The 22,780-nt window shown below is 38.6% G+C and overlaps 1 protein-coding gene across 1 annotated transcript in view; it reads right to left on the bottom strand.

The window, feature by feature from the left end:
* NKAIN2 (sodium/potassium transporting ATPase interacting 2) overlaps positions 1-22,557 on the bottom strand; it is a 984,828-nt gene extending 962,271 nt beyond the window's left edge. The window contains exon 1 of the mRNA XM_034990494.1: positions 22,219-22,557. Within this exon, the coding sequence (XP_034846385.1) occupies positions 22,219-22,272 (54 nt within the window). The 5' untranslated portion in view covers positions 22,273-22,557. The remainder of the gene's footprint in view (positions 1-22,218) is intronic.
* Between the last annotated feature and the right edge of the window lie 223 nt (positions 22,558-22,780).

Here is a 22,780-nt window from a genome sequence, read left to right as displayed (position 1 = left end):
TCCCCAGCTATGCCAAATAAGACTTTTATTTTTATTCAGTAATTCCTTCTCCCCTTCCAGTCCCATTGGTGGCATTTCTGAAAACACAGTCCCCAGCCCTCTTCTTGCTTCCCGTTGGTCAGAAGAGAGTCAAGTCTGAATTGACCTCTAAATAAATTCTGCAACTGCCTCGTAGACATTTCCATCATTCAACTTCTGTCACTCCAAGTGCAAAAAAAATTCAAAACAAGCTCCTATTCATTCTCATTTCATTGGTTCCCTCTCCCAACTTGATAACCTCCCAAAAATGACTCCCCAACCCTGGAGAGTTTTGACCCTGTACCCTCTTAACCATCTCAGCAATTACTTTTCTAAAGATCCTCTGATATCAGATCTTTACACTCTGTCTTTCCTCTTTCCATATGATGGAAGCCAGCACCAAGTTTCCACTTCTTCATATATGAACTGGAGATACTGTTGTATCAACAGAGGTACTGTTATATCAAAAGTATTTTATAAAGAAAACAGGTTTTAATGCTCATTATCCACATTTTTGATGTAGCTATTATCCTAGGTTCTCATTATCTCAAAGCCAGATATTTCCTATTATAGGAGCCTTCCTGACTGGAGCCTTCCCCCATTTGAATTGGTCCTATATTTTCTACCTCTTTTTCCTTAAATGTTGCTCTGAACATGTCACTACATACTAAATAAACTATCCTGATTGAGTATGTTTATCACATAAAGTTTAGAATTCTTGTCAGATTTCAAAACTCTTAATAATGACTAAAGGTGCATTTATTAAGTGTTTAACAGGTACCAGTGACTATTCTAAGCATTTCACGTGTATTAATTATTTTAACTTTTCCACCAGCTCTATAAAGTAAAATCTTATCATCCTCATTGTACAGATTAAGAAAATAAGGCACAGAGAGGTTATTTGTCCAAGGTGACAAAAATTGTAGAGTCAGCATTTGAGAATTTTATTCCAGCTAAACTCTTAAAAACTACATTATATTCTAAGGGCACCTGGGTGGCTCAGTCATTAGGCGTCTGCCTTTGGCTCAGGTCATGATCCCAGGGTCCTGGGATGGAGCCCCACGTCAGACTCCCTGTTCTGCAGGAAGCTTGCTTCTCCCTCTCCCACTCCCCCTGCTTGTGTTCCTGCTCTCACTCTCTCTCTCTCTGTCAAATAAATAAATAAAATCTTTAAAAAAGAAAACTACATTATATTCTAGAATCTGTAATCTTAACGAACTCTAACTATCCATCCATAACTCCCACTGCATCCACATAAGTACTTCAATCTAAATGGTAGCATCATGTCTCAGATCAACACAGCCTCACACTTTCCTTTTTGACTCTGATGTTAAATCATCTAAATTTTATCCATGCTTCAACACTCAACTAGACTTACCATACCAATGAATCTTCCCTAAGACAGTCTACTCATTCTAGTATTGCCAACCAGATGGAAAGCTCCATAGCATCATTTTCTTTCCTTTAATTTGATGGGGTCAGGACATGCTCCCCAAAATATGGCACCTTGGCATATTCAATATTTTAAGCTGAAAGAGTCTGAGAAAATGGCAGAAGCATGGTCACTCTGACCTTTCCCTCTCCCTTCTCCCCTGAAACAGGTTAGAAAACCCTCACCTGAGTCTTCCCCAAGATTCTCCAGTTTACTACACTTACCTCATACTCAACCTAGCATATTTTCACATGACTGCCAACTTTCATTAAACCTAGCATAAACACTCAAGTCTAACTCTGTCTTCGGGGCTTCATTTCCTTATGAAAACTCCTCTGTCATGTAAAATGTGTATTAAATTAATTTGTATGATTTTCTCCTGTTAATCTTTGTCAGTTTAATCTCCAGACCCAGCCAGGGACCCTAGACGGTGTAGGAAAACTTTTTCCTCCCCAACATACTCCATAACACCAAGTTCTGTATAAATCCCATTGTATGTATTCAATCAATATTTATTGACCAACTGATTTATCAACCCCAAAATGTGTAATTCCAATGGCAAAACTTAAAGAAGAACAGCAAAGAGAGAATTAGGCCTTCAGAAATGCCCAAGGCTAAAAAGAAGAGATTAGGAGATAATAGAGGCATAAAAATGAGTTGTCAAAAGCCTGGGAGTAATTTTTTTCACAGCTATCTCACTGCAAAGAATATAACATTTGTGTAAATCCCTTGCCTGGATATGGTAAATTATCTCATTAAATGTGGTAACAGGGCAAATTAATACTTTCCAAGCAATATTTTTTTTTAATTCCATATAAGGTTTTGAAAAAGTCCATCTATCTTAAGTGATTATTTTATTTCAATCATATATTTTCACTCTAAAAAAAGATCAATATAAAAAAAGGAAGGCAGAAAAGAAAAAGTATTCAAATTCAATTAACTCTACATAATAACTGAGTTCTGTTTTCCCTAGTATTCAGCCCTTTTACTCTTACCAGCTTTAAGAACAATATTTAAAATCTCACTCAGGTTCTAAAATCACTTTCTCCATTTATATATTCAAGGGTAAAAAATATATATCTTATAAGAAAATATTGGGTTTTTTTACTTGACAGGTCCCTAATCTTCACACACACCCCACCCCCCCACCTAGCCCCAGTTCTGCCTCTGTCGCCTTCCACACACCCACAGTAGGCTCAAACTATAAGCCTCTCTTTTTTTTTTTTTTAAGATTTTATTTATTTATTTGAGAGAGAGAATGAGATAGAGAGAGCATGAGAGGGAGGAGGGTCAGAGGGAGAAGCAGACTCCCCGCCGAGCAGGGAGCCCGATGCGGGACTCGATCCCGGGACTCCAGGATCATGACCTGAGCCGAAGGCAGTCGCTTAACCGACTGAGCCACCCAGGCGCCCTAAGCCTCTCTTATAGTATGGAGAAAAATAACTGGCTTTTGTTCCCCAATGGAATTTTCATTTACAAAGACTGCTAATAGTGAGTGCTGGGTGTGTGAGGTAATGTTCCAGGGTCTCTATCTATATATACTCTGCAGCTGCACAGCTTTGTGATTTCCAGCTCTCTGAGTATAATGCAAAGTCAAATGCCAGATCAAAAAATAAATTTTAGAGCCAGCATGATCAAATCAAGGGACAATGATTCCCTTTGCACCATCCATCTGAGCAGCATCTTACATCAACATTAGTACTATCAGCACCTGGCCTGAACCAGCTGCTCTCATCTGACAAACTAAAAATATGATGCCTGATCTAAAATAGGGAGTGACAATAAGAAGGAACCATGTTTCATTAAAGTGTTATTTCAATTTCTCAATGAAAAGAAAAACTGGTGACATCTTTCTTTTTTTTTTTTTTTAAGATTTTTATTTATTCATTTGAGACACAGAGATACAGAGACAGAGAGAGAGCATGAGCAGGGGGAGAGGGAGAGGGAGAAGCAGGCTCCTCGCTGAGCCAGGAGCCCGATGTGGGGCTCGATCCCAGGACTCTGGGATCATGACCTGAGCCGAAGGCAGACGCTTAACCGACTGAGCCACCCAGACGCCCCATGGTGACATCTTTCTATCTACAGATGATAATGATATTGTCTACAGAAACGCCTCACTCCTACCCTTTCAGGTCAGTGTTCTTTATTTGCTTATAAACAAACTGTCAATGTATATAATGATCCAGTGATATTAGCTGGCCTGTTTTATTGCTTATTAGAAACACAGAAACAATGGCCCAAAAGAATCCTTAGCAGTGCTGTTGATGTAAACCATCAGCTGCTGGTTTTTTGTTTTTTGGTTTTTTTTTTAAGCTGCTTTCACTTTGAGGCCAAATCATTGTAAAACAGCTAGAATGTTTTTCCCTCTATGGTTTGTGATATATGCATTCGAAATGCATCTTGAGTGAAACCTAAGGTGAAATTTGAATTTGACATGTATTATTTAAAAGTCTCTTAGAGGGGTGCCTGGGTGGCTTAGTCGGTTAAGCGTCTGCCTTCAACTCAGGTCATGATCCCAGGATCCTGGGATCGAGCCCCCCGTAGTGGGCTCCCTGCTCAGCAGGGAGTCGCCTTCTCCCTCTACCTCTGCCCCTCCTCCCGCTTGTGCGCACACACACACTCTCTATCTCTCAAATCAATAAATCTTTTTAAAATAGGTAAATGCCTCTTAGAGAAGAATGGGTATGATTTTTTAACTTTTAAATATTAAGTTAGGTAACAATCCTCTATAGGCTTTAAACAACATAAAAATTGTTGAGGGGATATTGACAAAGAGCAAAGGGTTGGTAACAGTATCCCAATTAATTTCAAAGCAAGTATCAATTTTTTTAAAATTCAATTCAGCTACAAGATGCATAAATAAACAGACCTCTGGTCAACAGAGGTGATCCACACTCAAGCTCTACACAATGGCTGTCATGGAGAGATTCTGGATTGGCATGGCCACCTGAATGCTGGCCTGATTTATTCAGCTACAAGCATGCAGGTGGTCAACGTGGGAAGACAGAGGGAACATCCACGTCCCACAGTGCTCACTCGGCTGCTGTCACATTAATGGGAAATGCTCTCCAAATATGTGTCTAGAGAACTGATCCAGACAACTTAGAGTACAGACAGCTTATTTTTAAAATTTCAACAAAAATTAAAAATTCCTTTCTATCCTTTTTATTTCACTTTGAAGAGATAAGTTCTTTTAAAAGAAAATTCTTTGTACAATACTTCATTTACTGGTACCTGTAGAGAAATACTGAGTTGATTTCAGTTACTTAAGTGGGAAAATAAGAAATTATGATTAATTACTCAATTGCTAGATATCCACAGACCCACATATCTTTTGCATTGGCCACATCCTTTTGTGCTTCTTTAATACCTTCTGCTTAGTCCAGTGGGTGGACCATAACAGATGTTTAATAAAATGTTTTGAATTTTTTTTTTTGATAAGAGCACTGCTCTCAGCATGGTGGGCATATAAAAACAGTGATGAGAAGTAAACTCCAGACATTCAGGACTTAAATGTGACACCTCAGTTAGAGAACTTTACTTTAGAAAACACACAGAACCTTTTATCTACTTTCTTTCTCTTTCTTTTTTCCCCCTAAGAGAAGATGTATTTAAGTGTCAGGTAATCATCTAAAATCTTATCAGACTATTCCTTCTCTTTCTGATCTTTGGACAAAGTACTACTTGAGCTGAAAAACTAAGGCGTAACGTCAATGAGCAGACGGTTTCATTTCAGTCAGTAGTGTTGGTCACGCCTTCCAGCCTTCCATTGTGCACTCATATTCTAGTCCAAGAGTTAATTTGGGAGCTGGCACAGATTTCTCCATTTTAAAGCTAACTCACTGGTGTCCCTTTAATGTCTCTACTGGAAGTACATCCTAAATAATTACCCCGCTGGTGTGGAACATCTCTGAAGGCATGTCCAGAACGTAGCTTTCCATTGCACTGCTTTAATTGAGTGCTGCTCTTCTTCGTTTCCACTTTGCTTTAAATTAGCAAGTAAGACTGGGAATCCTCCAGACTCAGTTCAGACTGTATTTTCTAATTAGATGATTGGAAAACTGTAATTAATAAGACGATCCCAGCATAAAAATCAGGTCATACTGTTAAGCACTTATAGCTTACAAATTTTAGCAAGCATGGACTTTTGCAAGTCAGCCAATTTTGCTAGTTCTCAACAATCCTTTAATTAGCCTAGACAGGAAGTAGCATGCACTAATGTGTGTCCTGGCTGAATTCCAGGGAGGATAATTACAATCTGGCCTACCTAAACTTTCACTGGTTTCATCTGAATACAGTAGTCTTCTACATTCTCTGTCTCTATTTCATTCTGCATTGACACTTTATGGGGATTCCTGCTTTTCACCCTAAGCACTGAGGATATCCAGTTAACCATACCTACTGAAAATCTACCACATCCAGAAGAACAATGTGCTAAGAAGAGCAGAGAGTATTCTAAGAAAACCCACTTCCCTCTTCTTACATACATCCACAACACGTGACTAAATCAGTTCCTCTGAACAGCATCATTTTTATTCTCCCTCTTGCTCCCATCATATACCTGTTGCATCCACTACACACATACACACACACACACACACACACACTCCTAAACTTTCAGAGGACCCAAGTACATCTCTAGAAAACTGCACATAATGGCAATTAAGAAAGCATCATATGCATCTTGGTTCTAAGTTTATTAGGTATTTATGTTGGTTTTTTTCTTGCCATTACTGCTATTTTGCTCTCTACTGCATTAAAGAAAATTGCATGAGGTGATATAATAATTTAGCTCTATACAAATAAGAAGATGGAAAAGTACCTTCTAGCCTGGGTCTCCCAGAAAAGGGCAATTTTTAAATGCAAGATTTAATCATAAAATCTTCAAGCTAAAAGGACCTTCAAGAAGTCATGTAATTTACTCTCCTACCCCCAGGCACGCAAATCAGAGTCCACCAAAAGACTGTCACGAAAAGAAATCAAGTTGGGCCAAGAGAAATTATACAGTCTAAGATAAGATAATTTAAAAGATTAATCTCTGCTGTCTTACCATACTTCTTTAGCAATAACTGGGCCTTCTGGTGAATCAGGATATCAAATATTAAAATGTTGTTGAATATTCTTGGGTTTGGGGGATCACCTAAGGAATATTCATAGCTTCAGTATTTTTTAATTTAAGTTCCTAAAGGGTAGTAGTTATAATTTCTCTGTGTGTGTGTGTCTGTGCATTTCCATAAGAGTGAGGAAAAGTTTCCAAACTCTTTAGAGCCTTACAGAATGTTTACTTTTAATTTACAGTCATAGTAACTCTTATCCAAATCTTTTATTAAATTAAAAACTCATCATCTGACCTAAACCTTCATGCCTTGCTCTTCATATAAACAATTACATGTCTATGTCATAATTAATATGTATTGTGTATCTGAAATCTTTCTTAATTAAGATATTTCATGAAGATCTATATACTATGTGCATATGTTAGCAGGCTATAGGAGTTGGGAGAGGACAAATTAAAAGTGTCAAATATTCATGGACTGTCTTTACTGGCATCAAAGGAAAGATGACATTCACTGGGTCTTATATAACATTCCCCGGTACAACCTAAAAGGATCAAGACAGCCAAGAATGCAAAGGCTTGGTTGAGCACATAATTGACCATAAAAAAGTAGCTTTCAAATGAATCTACAATCAACACTGCCTCACCAGTAGATATCCCACAAATGCTAACTCAGTGTATGTTTTAACCTACCTCCCAATTTCTCATGTATGTCTCCCAGTCCCTAATGTACATCTCAATCTACCTCCCAATCTCCTTTTTCTTTCCTCCTGCTTTTCTCCACACCTCCATAACTGTTAAACCACTGGCCTGCACTCATTTAATACCTGCTTAGAAACAATAAAAATCATCTAGACAGTTTTCAAAATGTCTAGATGAGTAGGTTGCTTCTCTGAAGGCTCTATTTCCATTGGTCAAGGGGCTGGGGGAAGGAACACTGGTGTTGACTTTTGGTAGAGCTCCCAATGATTGTGACCCAGGGCCATGGTACACAGGGCATGATCCTCACAGGTGCACAATGGCCATGCTCAAATCTACTCTTCCCTTCACCATCGCTTCCACTGTTCTCCAGACAATACCAAACATAGTATGAAGAAAATCTGCTGTTATTGCTAAGTGCTCTTTCTAGGGCTTTTCTCTAGCTCAGTGGATCTCAGCAAGAGGGCTATTTTGTAATTTGGCAATGTCTAAAGACATTTTTGGTTGTCACAATCTAGAGTATGCTACTGGCATCTAGCGTGTAGAGACCAGGGAGGCTGCTAAACATCATGTGATGCAGAGAACAGCCTCATATGACAAAGAAGTGTCCAGTCCAAAATGACAACATTGCTGAAGCTGAGAAAGTGCCTTATCTGAAAACTACCTTTCCCTTCCTTCATCACTTCACTCACATACTCATTAAACATTTCCATTCCTCCCAATTCATCCTTCTGCCCCCCCCACTAACCATCCTTCTTTTCCAACTCCAATCACCAGCTCCAACCACACTCTCCTCAAATTCTCACAATTACTGACAATCCCTGCAACACTCGTCATGTTCTTTCCCAGCTGTGTTCCTCTTCATCCCTTACTTCTGATCATCTTTAATAAAGCCAAAATGTACAGTAATGGTTCTTCTATCAGCTGGGCCTCATGGCCTCTCATCCTTCTCAACAACTAGACATTCCACTCAATTTGGTGGCCAATCAAGGACCTCTGCATGCCCCAGGCAGTGCTCCTCTCCAAGACCTAACCCCCTCTGTGTATTGTCTCACCATGACCACTAACACAACCATCTTTTCTATTATCTCCCTTCTGCTGGACATGCCTCCTATCCTCAAACATCTGCAATGGTGCTCCAGTGATCTAACTGCCCCTTCCATTCTGCTTTCCTACTCATGGCCATCTAGTACATTTTATTTCAAGACACCCAAACCCTCACTTTTGTTCAATCAAAGACCAAGGAAACTTCCACTTTCTGCTTTTTTTCCATTCCAATTCTTAGAAAGTTGGGGAATGATGGAAAAGTAATTGGTTCCCCTACAAATGCATGCCACCTGGTTTCACTAAGGTCTTAGTTGCAATTTAGCAATCATTTAATTTATTGCTGCTTTCCCCTCACATTTCCCACAGAGCTTGGTCTAAACCTCAGGCCTTCTCTCTCATGTCATACTGTCTTATTCTACTACGGGGAATGGTGCCATTCACCTGGAGAATTAACATCTGTAGAAATGCATGTCCTATAAAGTTTAAACTCCCTCCAAAGGTGCTCAAGTCTATTCACAAACTGCACCCCTACCCATTTCATTCCCTGTTTCACTTCCCAATTCTCCCTACTTGCCAGTGAACCTGACTCTTCATTGTCCCACACATACACTCTTCCATTCTCACCTTTGTTCTACCATTTCTCTTTTTATTTTATTTATTTATTTATTTATTTGTGAGCTCTATGTGGGACCAATGTGGAGCTTAAACTCATGACCCTGATATCAAGAGTTGCATGCTCTACCAACTGAGTCAGTCAGGCACCCCCTAACATTACTTCCTCCTGGAATTCTCTTTTCTCCAGTCTTTAGTTACAGAAATCTTACCTATCATATACCAGCCCTTCATACCTTGCATGATCAGTTTATGAAGACATAACTGATTACTTCCCCCAAATCCTCTTAGTACTTCATTCTTACTTTTCTTACAGTTCTTATCATTCCATATTATACTGTACGTATCTATACATATCATTTAATCTCCTAAACAAAGGCCTAGTCTGCTTACACTATCCAACTCACTCTGCTCCTTCTACCTTGTATTATACACACACAGACAAATGCACTCACATATGTGTCTATATCATCTTTACAATATATTATAACTAATGTATATCAAGTATATATATAGAGAATCTCCTAAAATGTTTTTTGCAAATTCATAATAACTGAATTAAATTTGCCAATAAGTAGAACATCTTGATAAAACGGTAAACAAAAAAAAAAAAAAGGAAAGGAAAAATTTATCAGCAGTTTTCACCTGAGTTTCATGTACCAGGTTGAGAAATTTGTGAATCCCCTCAAGTTGTATGGGTATTTTCTGGTAAGAAAGTTCATAACTTTTAATAGATTCTCAAAAGAGCCCATCATGCACACACAAAAAAAAAGGTTAAAAAGTCCTGCTCTGGAGATTTGAAATATAAAGACAGAATTCACTTCATTATTTACATTCTGATCTAAGAGAGCCTTTAAATAATGTTATATCAATTGTAGTAAAAAAAGCTAGATAATATGAATTTGAAAGATATGAATTCACATTTTTTAAAAATAGCCCAGTTTACATCACCATTTATTTTTCACCAACACTGATCTTATTTATAGTAAGCTGAAATGTGATTTTACAGTACATAATGAACAGAGAACAGTAAAGCATTTTTAAGTACTACCACATTAAGCTAGTATAGTTTCGTAAATAAATAAATAAGGTTGCAATTTAAACTAATCTTCAATTATTACAACCACTAAATATTAGATCAATCCATGATAGAAACACAGCTTGACATTCCTTTCAGCTAGACCATATCTTAACTGTCAAAAGGGCAGAAACATACACTTAATTTACTCAGCACATGTCAGGACACTGTTCATGTGTGGACATTTCATAAATCCTTCTTGATGAAGCTGATTTAGTAATTACTTAATTTCCTCCCACTGTTCATTCATTCATTCATTCATTTTGAAACAATCATAACTGGAACACAGCATTGCAGTTTAGAAATCAACTCCAGGTTGATTCCTGGAGTTCTACTGGGTCTTCTCCTTCTCCCAACACCCCATGGCAGAGCCCAAAGCATAGCTGGTTCTCATCCTCTGACAGTAATGGGCCCATCTAGTGCTGCATTCGAACCACATCAGAAAGACTTTCAGGGAGATGTATTTTGTAACAGAAGATATTTTTATGTCACAGAATTACTTTTCAACCGAAAAGTTAACATCCCTCCTGTAAACTGAGATCACTGCCTCTGCCTCAGTAATTTTGCTAATACCCCTCATCCATGTATTGCTATTAAGGTTCAATATGTAACATTCTTATTCACATTATGAAAGATTAAATTTAAAAATGGGCCTGCATGCAACAGAACTATTTTGGCATGTAAAGTCTGCATTGAACTGCTATAGAGATCTCAAAAAAATTTATTGGGGTTTATTTCTCTCTATTTAAGGGACAACCTAATATTTTAGGCTGCTATGGTACTTAATATAACCCTAGAGTGAAAGTAAGTGCAATAACATAGCAATCATCACTATCTCATTCTTGTGAAAAGAAAGTGAAAACCAACAGATTTCCCTGAAGAATTAAAGTAAGAGAGGCATATAATTAAAGGTCACTAAACACTGTTATTACAACATTTACATTTACTAAATGTAAGTTGAACTTATGCCATTTGCCTGAATTTTAGGACGGCTTTTTTGAGCAAAAACAAATCTATTCCAAGACAGTCTATAAAATGGTAAAATGGGAGAGCAGTGTCCCCTATATCTAAGAGCCTATGGGGCTTCCCAAGAAGGTCATAGATAAAACCAGAAATATGTTCTTGAGAAAACTCATTAATGAATTTGCAGTCATCTTCACAGACTTCACTAGAACATCCTTTAAAAATGTATATAGCAGGGGTACCTGGGTGGCTCAGTCGGTTAAGCGTCTGCCTTTGGCTCAGATCATGATCTGTCTCAGATCATGATCCCAGAGTCCTGGGATCAAGCCCCACATCTGCTCCCTGCTCGCCAGGGAGCCTGCCTCACCCTCTCCCTCTGCCTGCTACTCCCCCTACTTGTGTGCTACTCTCTCTCTCTAATAAATAAATAAAATGTTTAAAAATGTATATATCACTTTAAGTAGAGTAGTATTACTTGCTTTTTAACTGCTAGACATTCGGAACCTAGCCACCTTTCCCCAACATCTCCCTCCTCCCTAACCCTGTCCTTTAGAAGAAAGAAGAAAACTTTGAATACCAAGCCAAAAGAAAAGCAAAACTTAGGTTCATAAATGCTATTGAACAGCCATAATTTAACTACCATCCTTTGACTGAAGAAAATGGAATAAAATTTTATGGAAGATGGACAAAAATGAAATTTCATTAATCCCTACTTGATAAGGGTAAGAAACACATAATCCTATACACAGCTCCAATATTTTAGAAAATCACAATCATTGGTCCACTATCATCAAATTCTCGAGCAAGCTTTATCTTTTTAAGTTCTTTTATTTATTTAAGTAATCTCTACACCCAATGTGGGGCTCAAACTCACACCCCAAGATCAAGAGTCCCATGCTGTTCCAATTGAGCCAGCCAGGCACCCTGAGCAAACTATATTTAAAAAGGAGGAAGCGGGGGGAAGACCCAGAGCTCTTTACATACCACTTGTGTATAATCAAATCCACAACTGCTTCTAAAGTTTTCAAATATGTAGCTCGCTCACTGCTCCCAATAACTGGAGTTAAACACATCCACAGACCCTGATCTCATCTCTGCACCTGAGAGAAATCAAATGGAGCAAATAGGTAGCGTCTGGATATACCATCTCCTATACGTCAACCATTCCCTAATTTATAGATTAAGAGAGTGAGGTCAGGATCACTGTGCCCACAGGGATGAATTATGACCTCCAGGAGCAAGCTGCCTCCCACCAACTGCAGGCGCCATAACAAAGAAAGTGCTCAATGCCAAGGCAAGTCAACAGAGCCCTTCTGGGGTAAGATCACAGAAGGCGGCACACTACCAGGCTGTAATGTTCTCCTTGGGGCCTGTAAAAGTCTTCCCCACTTCTTGTTTCCTAGTGACATCAGAGACTGTCCTTTACAAAAATAATATTCCAGGAGATCTGCCTTGTATACCTCCATGGTTGGAAATCCATATAGTCTCATATGAATTCCCTACCACTGAACATTTCAGAGATAACACTGACCCATCTATCACTTGACACAGGGCTGTCAGTTAAAAGATCTGAAACACCTCCTTATTCTATTGTGTAATTAGCATCATACAGATGCATACAAAGACTTCTGTTAACAGAAGAGATTTGATTCCTCCATTCCAGTCTAAGACCTGTTTGTTTTCAAAGAACACAACATTGTTGGGGCTTTTAAATGTGTTACTGTTTTAGAGTGTGTGCATTGATTAGGAAACAAAAGTCAGTATGAGAACTCCTTACCGCCAGCCTTGCAAAGACAGACATTCAGGGTCCGATGCTAGAAGAGCAAGCTTGGTTTTGGCTGTAGGATATAAGCACTGCTCCTCACCCACGACTTTCTTTCTTTTTTTTTTAAGATTTTTTTTTTTTTTTTTTTAATTTGAGAGAGAGAAAGAGAGTGAGCAGAGAGGGAGAGGGAGAAGCAGACTCCCTGCTGAGCAGAGAGCCCAATGTGGGGCTGGATCCCAGGACACCAAGATCACAATCGGAGCTGAAGGCAGACGCTTAACTGACTGAGCCACCCAGGCACCCCTCACTCATGACTTTTTTTTAATGTTCAGTTAGCCAGCATTCCCACGACTTTTAAGAGAAAGTTCTTCTGTAGATGCCCTCCCCCAGGTGTTCTAAAGTTCCAAATATCCTTGGGAACCTACTGCCACATGCCCCCTTCTTTGTAGCATTAGTAATTAGACCTGACTGAATTTCAAAGTTAAGGGTTGTGATTTTAGTGACTGAAACATCATTTCAAGAAACTCAAGTAAATCTATGAAAATAATAGCCAAGTATCTGAAAACAAGGTCCCCTTCATTTATTTGAATTATGTGATAATAATATTTGATATTCTTAAACATCTTTATGTATTACTATTTGTTAAATACCTCTTAAGTAGGTTGAGTTTCCATACTGAATTTTTAGCCTTTAAATATTGTTTAGATAATAATTTAATATTATTAACTTCTAGACTGCATCATTAGCTAAGAGTAATATTTCATTGAAAAGTGTTTCTGAAAATGCTAGTTCCATGGAAGATTAATAGGGGATATCAGGAAAAGAGGTCCTTGGTTCATTGCAAGCACTTTATATGTATTTGCAGAGTTAAGTGGAATTAAGAGAAATTTCTTTCGTGTAGGACTTCTAGGAGCTGCTAGGATGTGCTGTGACCCCTCAGGGGTAGGAAAGAGGCTAAAACCTGCAGCATCCACAGCTTATTTAACCTCAGAGCTCATGTTCAACAGAGCATTTTGCAAAACTAGTGCCCATGGAACAGTTTTAGAAATTCCCACCCGAAGAAGGACTATGCTGACTGGTTTGCAAAATTTAACTCCTAATGAACCTTCAAGTAGGTATATCAGACACACAGGCATAATGTTTTATTTCAAATGATTTGCACCTACTGTTATCCTCCTTATTTATACAGCCCTCCAAAATGATGGGTGGGTGAAGAAAAGAAATGTTTCTACAAGAAATTGTTACAACTGTAACTGGCCAAATGACATATAAACAGCCCATAACCACTCTTACTGTGACTCAATGAACAGTTCTGGAAGATTAAACTATTAATATGTACAAAGATTTTCTAGATACCAGAAGTCTGTGAAGCTCTTTCATACCTAAACTTTAAGCACATTTTCTCCCCAGATGCTCCTCAGCATCCTGTAGGGGAAATGGCTCAGGAATGATTTGCCCCTATTTTTCAAATGAGAAAATGACAGTCCATTATTGAGCGGTCCAGTACAGAAGCACTAGACGGGGTGTAGAAAAATCTGCCCTCACTTAGTTCAATGCTTTCCCAGCATACCCCCTCCTCTCCCTTTCTCCCCCAGAGTTGTGCTTGGCACCGTGAGAAGCTATTCCTGAAATTCAGACTGAGGGGCTAGGTTAGCAAAGAGATGTCTGCTCCAGCATGACAGGCAGAGAGTGTAGAGACTAGAGGAACCAAATCACTTTCAGATTGTTCTATATCTCTATTCACTGCAAAGACACAAGCGCAGTGAAAAGACCTTCCATTTCCCTTATTTAAACTTCTGAATAGGACTAAGCTAGAAGTCAGAAATAGACACACTTGGGCCTGAAGAAGTTTTTGTTCACATAAATAACAGGCCAAAGGAAGAATGAGCTAATTATCTAGTTCGGTGGAAAATTTTCAAAAACAAGTTCATGTATTCAGGTAACACCCTAAGTGAAGACCTATGTTTTAGGCCAGTAGTTCTCAAAGTTTGGTCCCTAACCAGCAGCATCAATGTCACCTGGGAACTCGTGAGAAAAGCAAATGCCAGGTCTGGGGCCACCCTGAGACCTACTGAATCAGAAACCCTGGAGTGGGGCCCAATGATATGTGTGGAAAAAGCCCTGCAAGTGATTCTGATGCACAATCAAGACTGAGAAATGCTCTAAAATACTCAAATGTGCATTTCAAATAACCTATTACTCGAAGCCATTTCCAACAGCAGCAATTTTTAACTAATATTCTCACCAAAAAGTCATCCTGATGGATTTAGGATTGGGACATATTTAAAAAAAAACAAAAACAAAAACAAAGAACAGGCAAATGACATTACTCTGCATTAACAATTCATCAGAAATTCGTTTAACAAAGAAGAGAAATTTGAGAAAAACAAATACATTCTGTCTTCCATAAAAAATGTTTTTAAAACTGATACATCAAAGTGTCAAAGCCCATACCATGTGCTTATTTCTCAATGACTGGCCTGATAACACAGTAGCTGTTAACTTTTTCCCCCACCCTTAAGCAATCACAGAAACACAACCTCATGATGAGGGATCACTTCTCTAAGGCAGAACTACAGGTGCATGGTGCAGTGTCAGGGCAATACTTGAAATCTAGCGGGAACAGCAAGGGAAGCTAACTGTGCAGGGGACAGTGTCTCCTTTTATTCCGTAGACCACACACAAGCCGCTCCTAGCTACGGCACCCCTGGTCCACCTGGGCCAGTCAGGTCTGGGAGAAGCCTGGCACCAATACCCCTCCCTGAGCCTGGCTTGGTCTTGTGTTGATTCCTGGGTCAACCAGGAATTAGCAGGTAAATTCTGTCTTTGTTAGGAAAAGAAACATAAATTACAATATCAGTTTGTGATACATGGAAGGGATCTGGTGAAGCACAGTGACAAGACCACAATCTGGCTTAAAGTGGGACAGAGCTGGGTCTGAGTGCAAGCTCTACCACTCGCTAAGAGAGGGACTTAGGAAAGTTGCTTAAACTTTCAGAGTCTCCATTCTTTTTTTTTTTTTTTTAAGATTTTATTTATTTATTTGACAGAGAGAGACACAGTGAGAGAGGAGCACAGGCAGGGGGAGTGGAGGGAGGAGAGGCAGGCTTCCCACCGAGCGGGGAGCCCGATGCGGGGCTCGATCCCAGAACGCTGGGATCATGACCTGAGCCGAAGGCAGGTGCTTAACGACTGAGCCACCCAGGCACCCCCAGAGTCTCCATTCTTGCTTCTGTAAAGTGAGGATATCAGTATCTATTACCTATTTCATAGAACTATTGGAAAGGAATCAGTGAAAAAAACACATTTAGCATTTAGCCCAGAACAAGCTTCCAGTAAATACTAACAGCTTCCATTATTGTTTGAGTATTTTACAAAGCTAGATTTTTAAAGCACGATAAATTATAAAAGCACAAATTTTTTTTCAAAGTACGCACAAAGTTTATCGTAACTTTTCAAAAAGAGTTTCTACAAGGATCAAAGTTAGCATGTGATCCATAATTGATTTAAAAGGTAAAAATTAGGGGCGCCTGTTGTGGCTCAGTTGGTTAAGCTACTGCCTTCAGCTCAGGTCATGATCCTGGGAGTTCCAGGATCGAGTCCCGCATCAGGCTCCCTGCTCAGCAGGGAGTCTGCTTCTCCCTCTGGCCCTCCTGTCTCATGCTCTCTCTCTCTAGCTCATTCTCTCTCTCAAATAAATAAATAAAATCTTTAAAAAAATTTTTTTAAATTTAAAAAATAAAATAAGGGGCGCCTGGGTGGCTCAGATGGTTAACTGTCTGCCTTCGGCTCAGGTCATGATCCCAGGGTCCTGGGATTGAGCCCCACGTCGCCTCCTGACTCAGCGGGGAGTCTGCTTCTTCCTCTCCCTCTCCCTCTGCCTCTCCCACTGCTCATGCTCTCTCTATCTCTGTGTCTCAAATGAATAAATAAAATCTTTAAAAAATAAAATAAAAGGTAAAAATTATTAGAAGTCAACTTATTCCCACTCTGGGTTGAAAAAAAGAAAAAAAGAAAGTCAGTCTATGGTTTCCATTAGACTTACTGTTACAAATATTTTTATTCATTAGGCCCAGTGCCTGTTTTAGAGTTTAAGCATAAAAAGAAAAACGCTATGTTCAGGAAGATGAAGCAAGTAATCCCTTTAAATAGTAAGAACCTGCAAATCTAAATACACCTGAAATAGTAAAAAGAAAAGAAACCCAGTTTATAAATTTCATTTTCTACCTTAACCTGGAGAAAGAAAACAACATAATTTTATCTTATTTCTTCACAGTGTTTAAATATCCTTCAATTTCTTGGAGTTGGTAGGAACTAAAGTCTCATACACTTTTATTTTCATTCTATATGTAGAAATTATCTAAGTGTTAATACAATATTTGTTTCTATTACTGTTACAAGGAAAAAAAAGGAACCCTAGATATATCGTATCTTGATGGACCATGTATTTTATTATTTTGAAAATAAACAATAATCAAGTTTTTCTGGGGGAAAACGGGGGGCCAAAATTGGAAGAGTTTCATGATATAGGTGAAAAAATGGAATAGAAAGGAAATAGAAATATTTCTCATGTGTGTGTTTGATTTCTGATATTTGGGTGTTATAAGTCATGGAAATAGAAAATTTTCCATTATTAGCAATATTAGTTTCAAAACTAATTTTGGAAAAATTACACTAAGCTGAAGCTGCTTAAAAATTCTACCAAATAACATAACTGAAGTATATCCTTTGAAATTTTAGCCATTAGTTTTATATATACAAATACTGAATGTAATTGATGCCACAATTCTAATATATTTATTTCCAGTATAAATCTAGAAGTGTTAAAATGTGCTTCTGTGTCAGATTTTATTTTTGTCAACCACACACATGCATAAAAAGAAAAGAGAATCATAAATAAAGACCTCCTATTTCAAGGGAGTTCCTGGCTGCCATTCTGAAATTCTTGATTGGGCAAGTAGAGAATTTGACCCCAAAATAAAGCAGGATCAGAGGGAAAAGGAGGTAGCAATGCCTATTCACATTTCTGGGCCACTGCCCACTTATGGGCCCCATGCCAGAGATGACTCTGGCATTCTGCACAGGGGATGCTGCCCATCCAAGCCTCTATTGGAGAAAGCAGGGGAAAAGCTCTGTACCGATTGGTTCCTTGAAACTTTAAGTATATGGAAAAAAAAAAGGGGGCTTTGCTACTTGGTTTGTGAATGGAGAGAGAGCTGGACACTGGAAGGAGTTTCTATACCTTTCTTGGTAAACATTAGAGCAGACTAGTGCTGAATTACAATGAAAGAATAGATTTAAACAAATATGCACACATACACACAAGGCAATGTTGGGATGCAAAAGTAGAAAATATCTGAAAAGAAGAAAGTTCTTTTACAACTTAGCAAACTCTTAGCATATTTTTATATCATAAGTTTCTGACACAGCAAATGGAAATTGTTAGTCTTCTCCCTGAGTTAGATTGGTTAATTATCACAAGATTTTATTCTCAATGGCATGTGAATCTAAAATTTTATATTGTCTGAGTAGGGAGGTTCTGTGGCAGGTAAAGTTCTCAACTTCTGAAGAACTTTCAGACGTGTCAAAAGTAGCCAAGGAAAATCATAATATTCCACCTGCATTTTTCAAGTCACTTCACGTAATGCTTTATTTTTTAAAAAGTAATGAAAGTTCACATAACTATGAACACTGCACAAAGTCATGAAAGGCACTAATGACATATTCCATAATTATAATAAGATTGTTTTTATTTAGTCCATCTATTCACTCACGGCTTTCTTTTCTAATAAATACGTACCTCTGAAAATGCCTAGTAACTATCTGTGCAATAGAAAGTAACTGGTCATTCTAAAGTCAGTTTCAAATGTGCTTCTTCACACAGCTGTACACACAGGTGTACAAACACAATTCTTCTTTGCATCTGCTCCAAGTTAGCAATATTTCATAACATACATGGCAAGAATGGCACCTTCAAGTGTTAATCTGAACATAAATCTATACTTTCAATAGGTTGTGGCACATATACTTTGTTCCATAGAGGAATCTGATACACACACAAAAAGGGGGGGGGGCAATGTTGAATTTTCTTACTCCAAAACAAAGCTGTCTTTTCAAACTAAAGTAAGTTATGGTCTTCCATATTATAACTAAGTGATTTTCACTGGGGATTATCTGAGTAATTTTTGCAACATTTAGATAAAGTACTCTTTGATTCAACCAAACGTTGAAGAACAAAAAAACAAAAACAAAATAAAACAACTGAAACATTTTCTCAAGCTGCTGAGTTGTAAATAAGAAGTTAGATTTTTATTATCCTGCACCACTATATCCAACCCTGCAAATGCAGTGACAAGTTTTGTTACTATCTGAAATCGTCAGTTTCTGAGCATTAAGGACAGCAATGATAAAAAGAAAATTACCTTCTTGAGATTAAGAGCTTAAATTTTGGATTATACACGGAACAAATCTGTTTCCAGAGATCACACCCCGTTTTCATCGGAATCAACCTAAAATCTGAAGTTGGAATAACCATACATCTCAAAGATTTTCATTTATGATACACGGAGGCAGACACTTTTTCAAAAAATGGAAGTTTTGTATTGAATCTCTGTGGTATGAAATTCTAAATTCTTGTCTCAAACCGATTTCCTGACTTTTAAAAGAATGTATATTTATCCACACTTGTAATCTGCCAAATATTAAATTAAATGCATATTTAATATAATTAAAAGCAAAGATACAGAATCCTGACAGGTAAATTTCTCTGGCACGTTTGTCTCTGTCCCTCACCTGTTAAAAGATCAAACACTGTGTGCTCTGGTAATATAACCTGATGAATGAGGTTCCCATCTCCACCATACCAACAGCCACCTCATCCTCTACAAAGGTCAACTGCAACTTGACGTAAACATAAATATTCCTTTAGGTCTAATTAAAATAGAGATACTCTACTTATGTAATTGGAAAGAAATGTTTCCAGAAACTTAAAGTTACTTAATAAAGAAATCTAATCAAGTTTCTGTCCTAGACTATCTTTGGCTTCCATTAATTTCAATAAAGCTAAGATTTATCTGCACAACTACCCAAAAAAATGCCCAATTTTTACAAAAATGCACACTAAACACTTGAGAAGTAAACAAAACTGGGTGAACTTCTGTGTCAATCAACGGTACACGAGTTATAACTTACTCTGGAAACATGGCTACCTATAAAACCACTTCTACTCATAATAGCTCAAAGATACAAAAAGTTTCTAAAGATCTATCAAGAGCAAAGGAAAACATATACACCCCCTATTTTGTGTGTGTGCGTACAGTGCTTTGCAATTATTAATTTGCAAAGAAATTATTTTATTTAAAATCAAATACTATATTTCTAAGAAGCAACAATTACCAGGAATCTCTGAGGTCCTTTAAATGTGATCATTTCACGTTATCAAAGCAATGAATGTTCTTCGTCCTTTGTTTTTTGTTCTGCATCTGCATTAACATGGCTGCTAATTATGTTAGCCTGGTGGCACATAAAGTCTGAATGGGAAAAATCACATGATTGTTATAAAACTTCCTTATGATTCAAATGTATACTCGCTTAGACTGAACACTCCTATATTACAAGTACCTCTATTTTGTTAGAGAATTTAGCTTTGATTCAGAATTTCTGTTCCATAACAGACGGTGTATTGGAGATGTAGCACTTCTCCAATACACCGTCTCATATATGCACACACATGAACAAAGACACATACACACAGAAATCTTTAGCCTTATCATGCCACTTTGTATATTTAGCTTTCTCATTTGTACATTTAGGTTTTCCCAAAATTGTTAAGTTCTTGAGAAGTTTGTGTTCATCACACAAAATGCCACATAGATCTAATGCCTACGACTGCCAAAATAAAGCCCTACTATGCTAAATGATTAAAAGTTAAATCACATTTTAAAAATTTTAAATTGAAAATAGCATTAGAATGCGCTTACCCACCCACTCATTCTCACAGTTTTATGATTTTACACAGTGAATCAGCAAATGTATTCTTTTCTAAATCATATATGAACATAGGAATGTTTTGAAAATGTTTACACAATTTGGCATACTTGGCCTAACCAGTGGTTTAACAAAGTAAACTCTCCCATTATTCTGATTAGCTTTATCATTAAGAGTAAAAATCCTTTATTGCAAAAACTAAACGAATATGTAGCAGAAAGAAATAAACTGGTTTATACATCACTGAAAAAAATATTATATTCTTAAAATCATATTTATAGTTCCACCTTCTTTTTCTTAGAACCAAGTGCCTAAGTAATTCACAGATCAAAATACGCATCATGAGATAACTTTCCTGGGGAAGAAAAACACCCCAAGACAATATGCAACAAAAAGCACTGCTTTAGCTATATAGTAAACAAAACAACAAAAACAATAACAACAAACACTCCTGGGCTTCAAGACGATTGATAAACAATGAAGACCACTTAAGGAATTCTTCCATCAGTTTCAACAGCAAATCCTTGCTCTTTTGAACACTTTACTGGTTGGGCTCTCAGAAATCTCCTTCAGTCTAGTAGTCCTTTCAGCCTTTATGAAACAACTGTTAGAAATGTGGATGGCTTTTCAGATTAATTTATACTTTCCAAGGAAAGCTATTTGATAGCAGGAGTGAGCAACTACTCCTACCTCAAATTAACCACTTACAGTGGTATATTTTTCATCTATAAACTATCCTCAGCCCCTCCTATTGCCCTTAGAGAATTTAAATTCAGAGACTATGATGTTTTCCATTACTGGCTTCTTGCCTCTTTGCAAATGTACAACATTCCTCAAAAAGTATATAAAATTCTCCATCCTATAGGATCAGACAACATGTCTCTTCCAAGAGCAATTACACACATAATGTAAGACAGAATATTTTTCTTTAGAATTGTGATTTAAAGGCTACTGATTCAGTTTATGGCAGTGGTGTTACTGAGTTTATCTAAGTATTTCTCTTCAATCTACATACTTTTAAAACTCAACGTGGCTTCTAGATCAGACTGCTGTAAAGATACCATCTGCCCTACATAGTGGTCTATTAGAGCATTATACTTATAAGACAATATATTCCTTGAAAAATGACAAACGTCAGTGAAGAAACAAAGATACTGCAAAAAAAATAGTATTGGAAGAAAAGTCAAAAATTCCATCTCTCTCTGTTTTAACACCTGTATAGTAAATTATATGACAACCACGTTGTTACAGTAATAGGAATGCAAAGCATAAAGGAACAGGAGATACATCTTGCTTTGCTTAAAGAAATTAAAGACAAGTTTAACCCGCACCTGCCAAACTGTCTTCAGAGGAACAGAAATAGGTGGGGGCGGAAAGGCTCACTTCTCCTGTACCCCACAGTGCCTCTCCCTGAAATCATTTTAAATATAGGCAATATATCTGTCACCTTTTCTCTTTTATTTTTTCCTTCCATTCTAATCAATGGCAGACCCTTTACTGCACTCCCCAGCCCAGTATCTCAAAGGCACATTACAGAATAAGAGGACCCAAGTGTCACTTACCAGTTGCATGCCACAGATAAAGATAAGCGTGCACCTGCCGCTGCAATAACCCATGGTTTCCGAGACCCCTGCCACAGCCAGACTGTCCCACGTCGGCCACCGTCGAGCCCCCACTTTATCCAATCAGATCGCGGGGAAGGACAGGCAAACCTGCCGAGGACTCGGGGGCTCCGGGCTGCTGCTGCCAGCGTCCTGGGAAGTGACAGGCATTAGGACCTGCTGGCGCGGCGGCGGCGGCGGCGGCAGCTCCAGCCGCGCCCGCCAAACATACCTTCACTCGCTCGGTGCACACGCCGCGCCGCGGGCAGAGGCGCCCGCGGAGACGCGCTCGGGGCCCGCAGGGGCAGCAGCGGCAGCCTCGCAGCGCCGCCGCGCCTTCAGGCATCTGGCCGCGAAGTTTCGCCCCCGCCGCTCCTCGCGCCGGCTCGCCCCACGCCCCCCAGCGCGGCCGCCGCCCGACGCGCGCTCGCCCCGCGCTCTCCGCGCGCCGGCTTCGGGGGCGGCAGAAGCGCGCGCGGGGCGCTGCCCGCCTCCCTGCGCCGCCCGCGGCTCCTCTGCGCCC

The sequence above is a fragment of the Mirounga leonina genome, unplaced genomic scaffold (assembly GCF_011800145.1).
Source record: "Mirounga leonina isolate KUSES-001 unplaced genomic scaffold, KU_Mleo_1.0 Mir_53, whole genome shotgun sequence".
In the NCBI taxonomy this organism is placed as follows: Eukaryota; Metazoa; Chordata; class Mammalia; order Carnivora; family Phocidae; genus Mirounga; species Mirounga leonina.
This window is presented reverse-complemented; position numbering and strand designations above follow the sequence as displayed.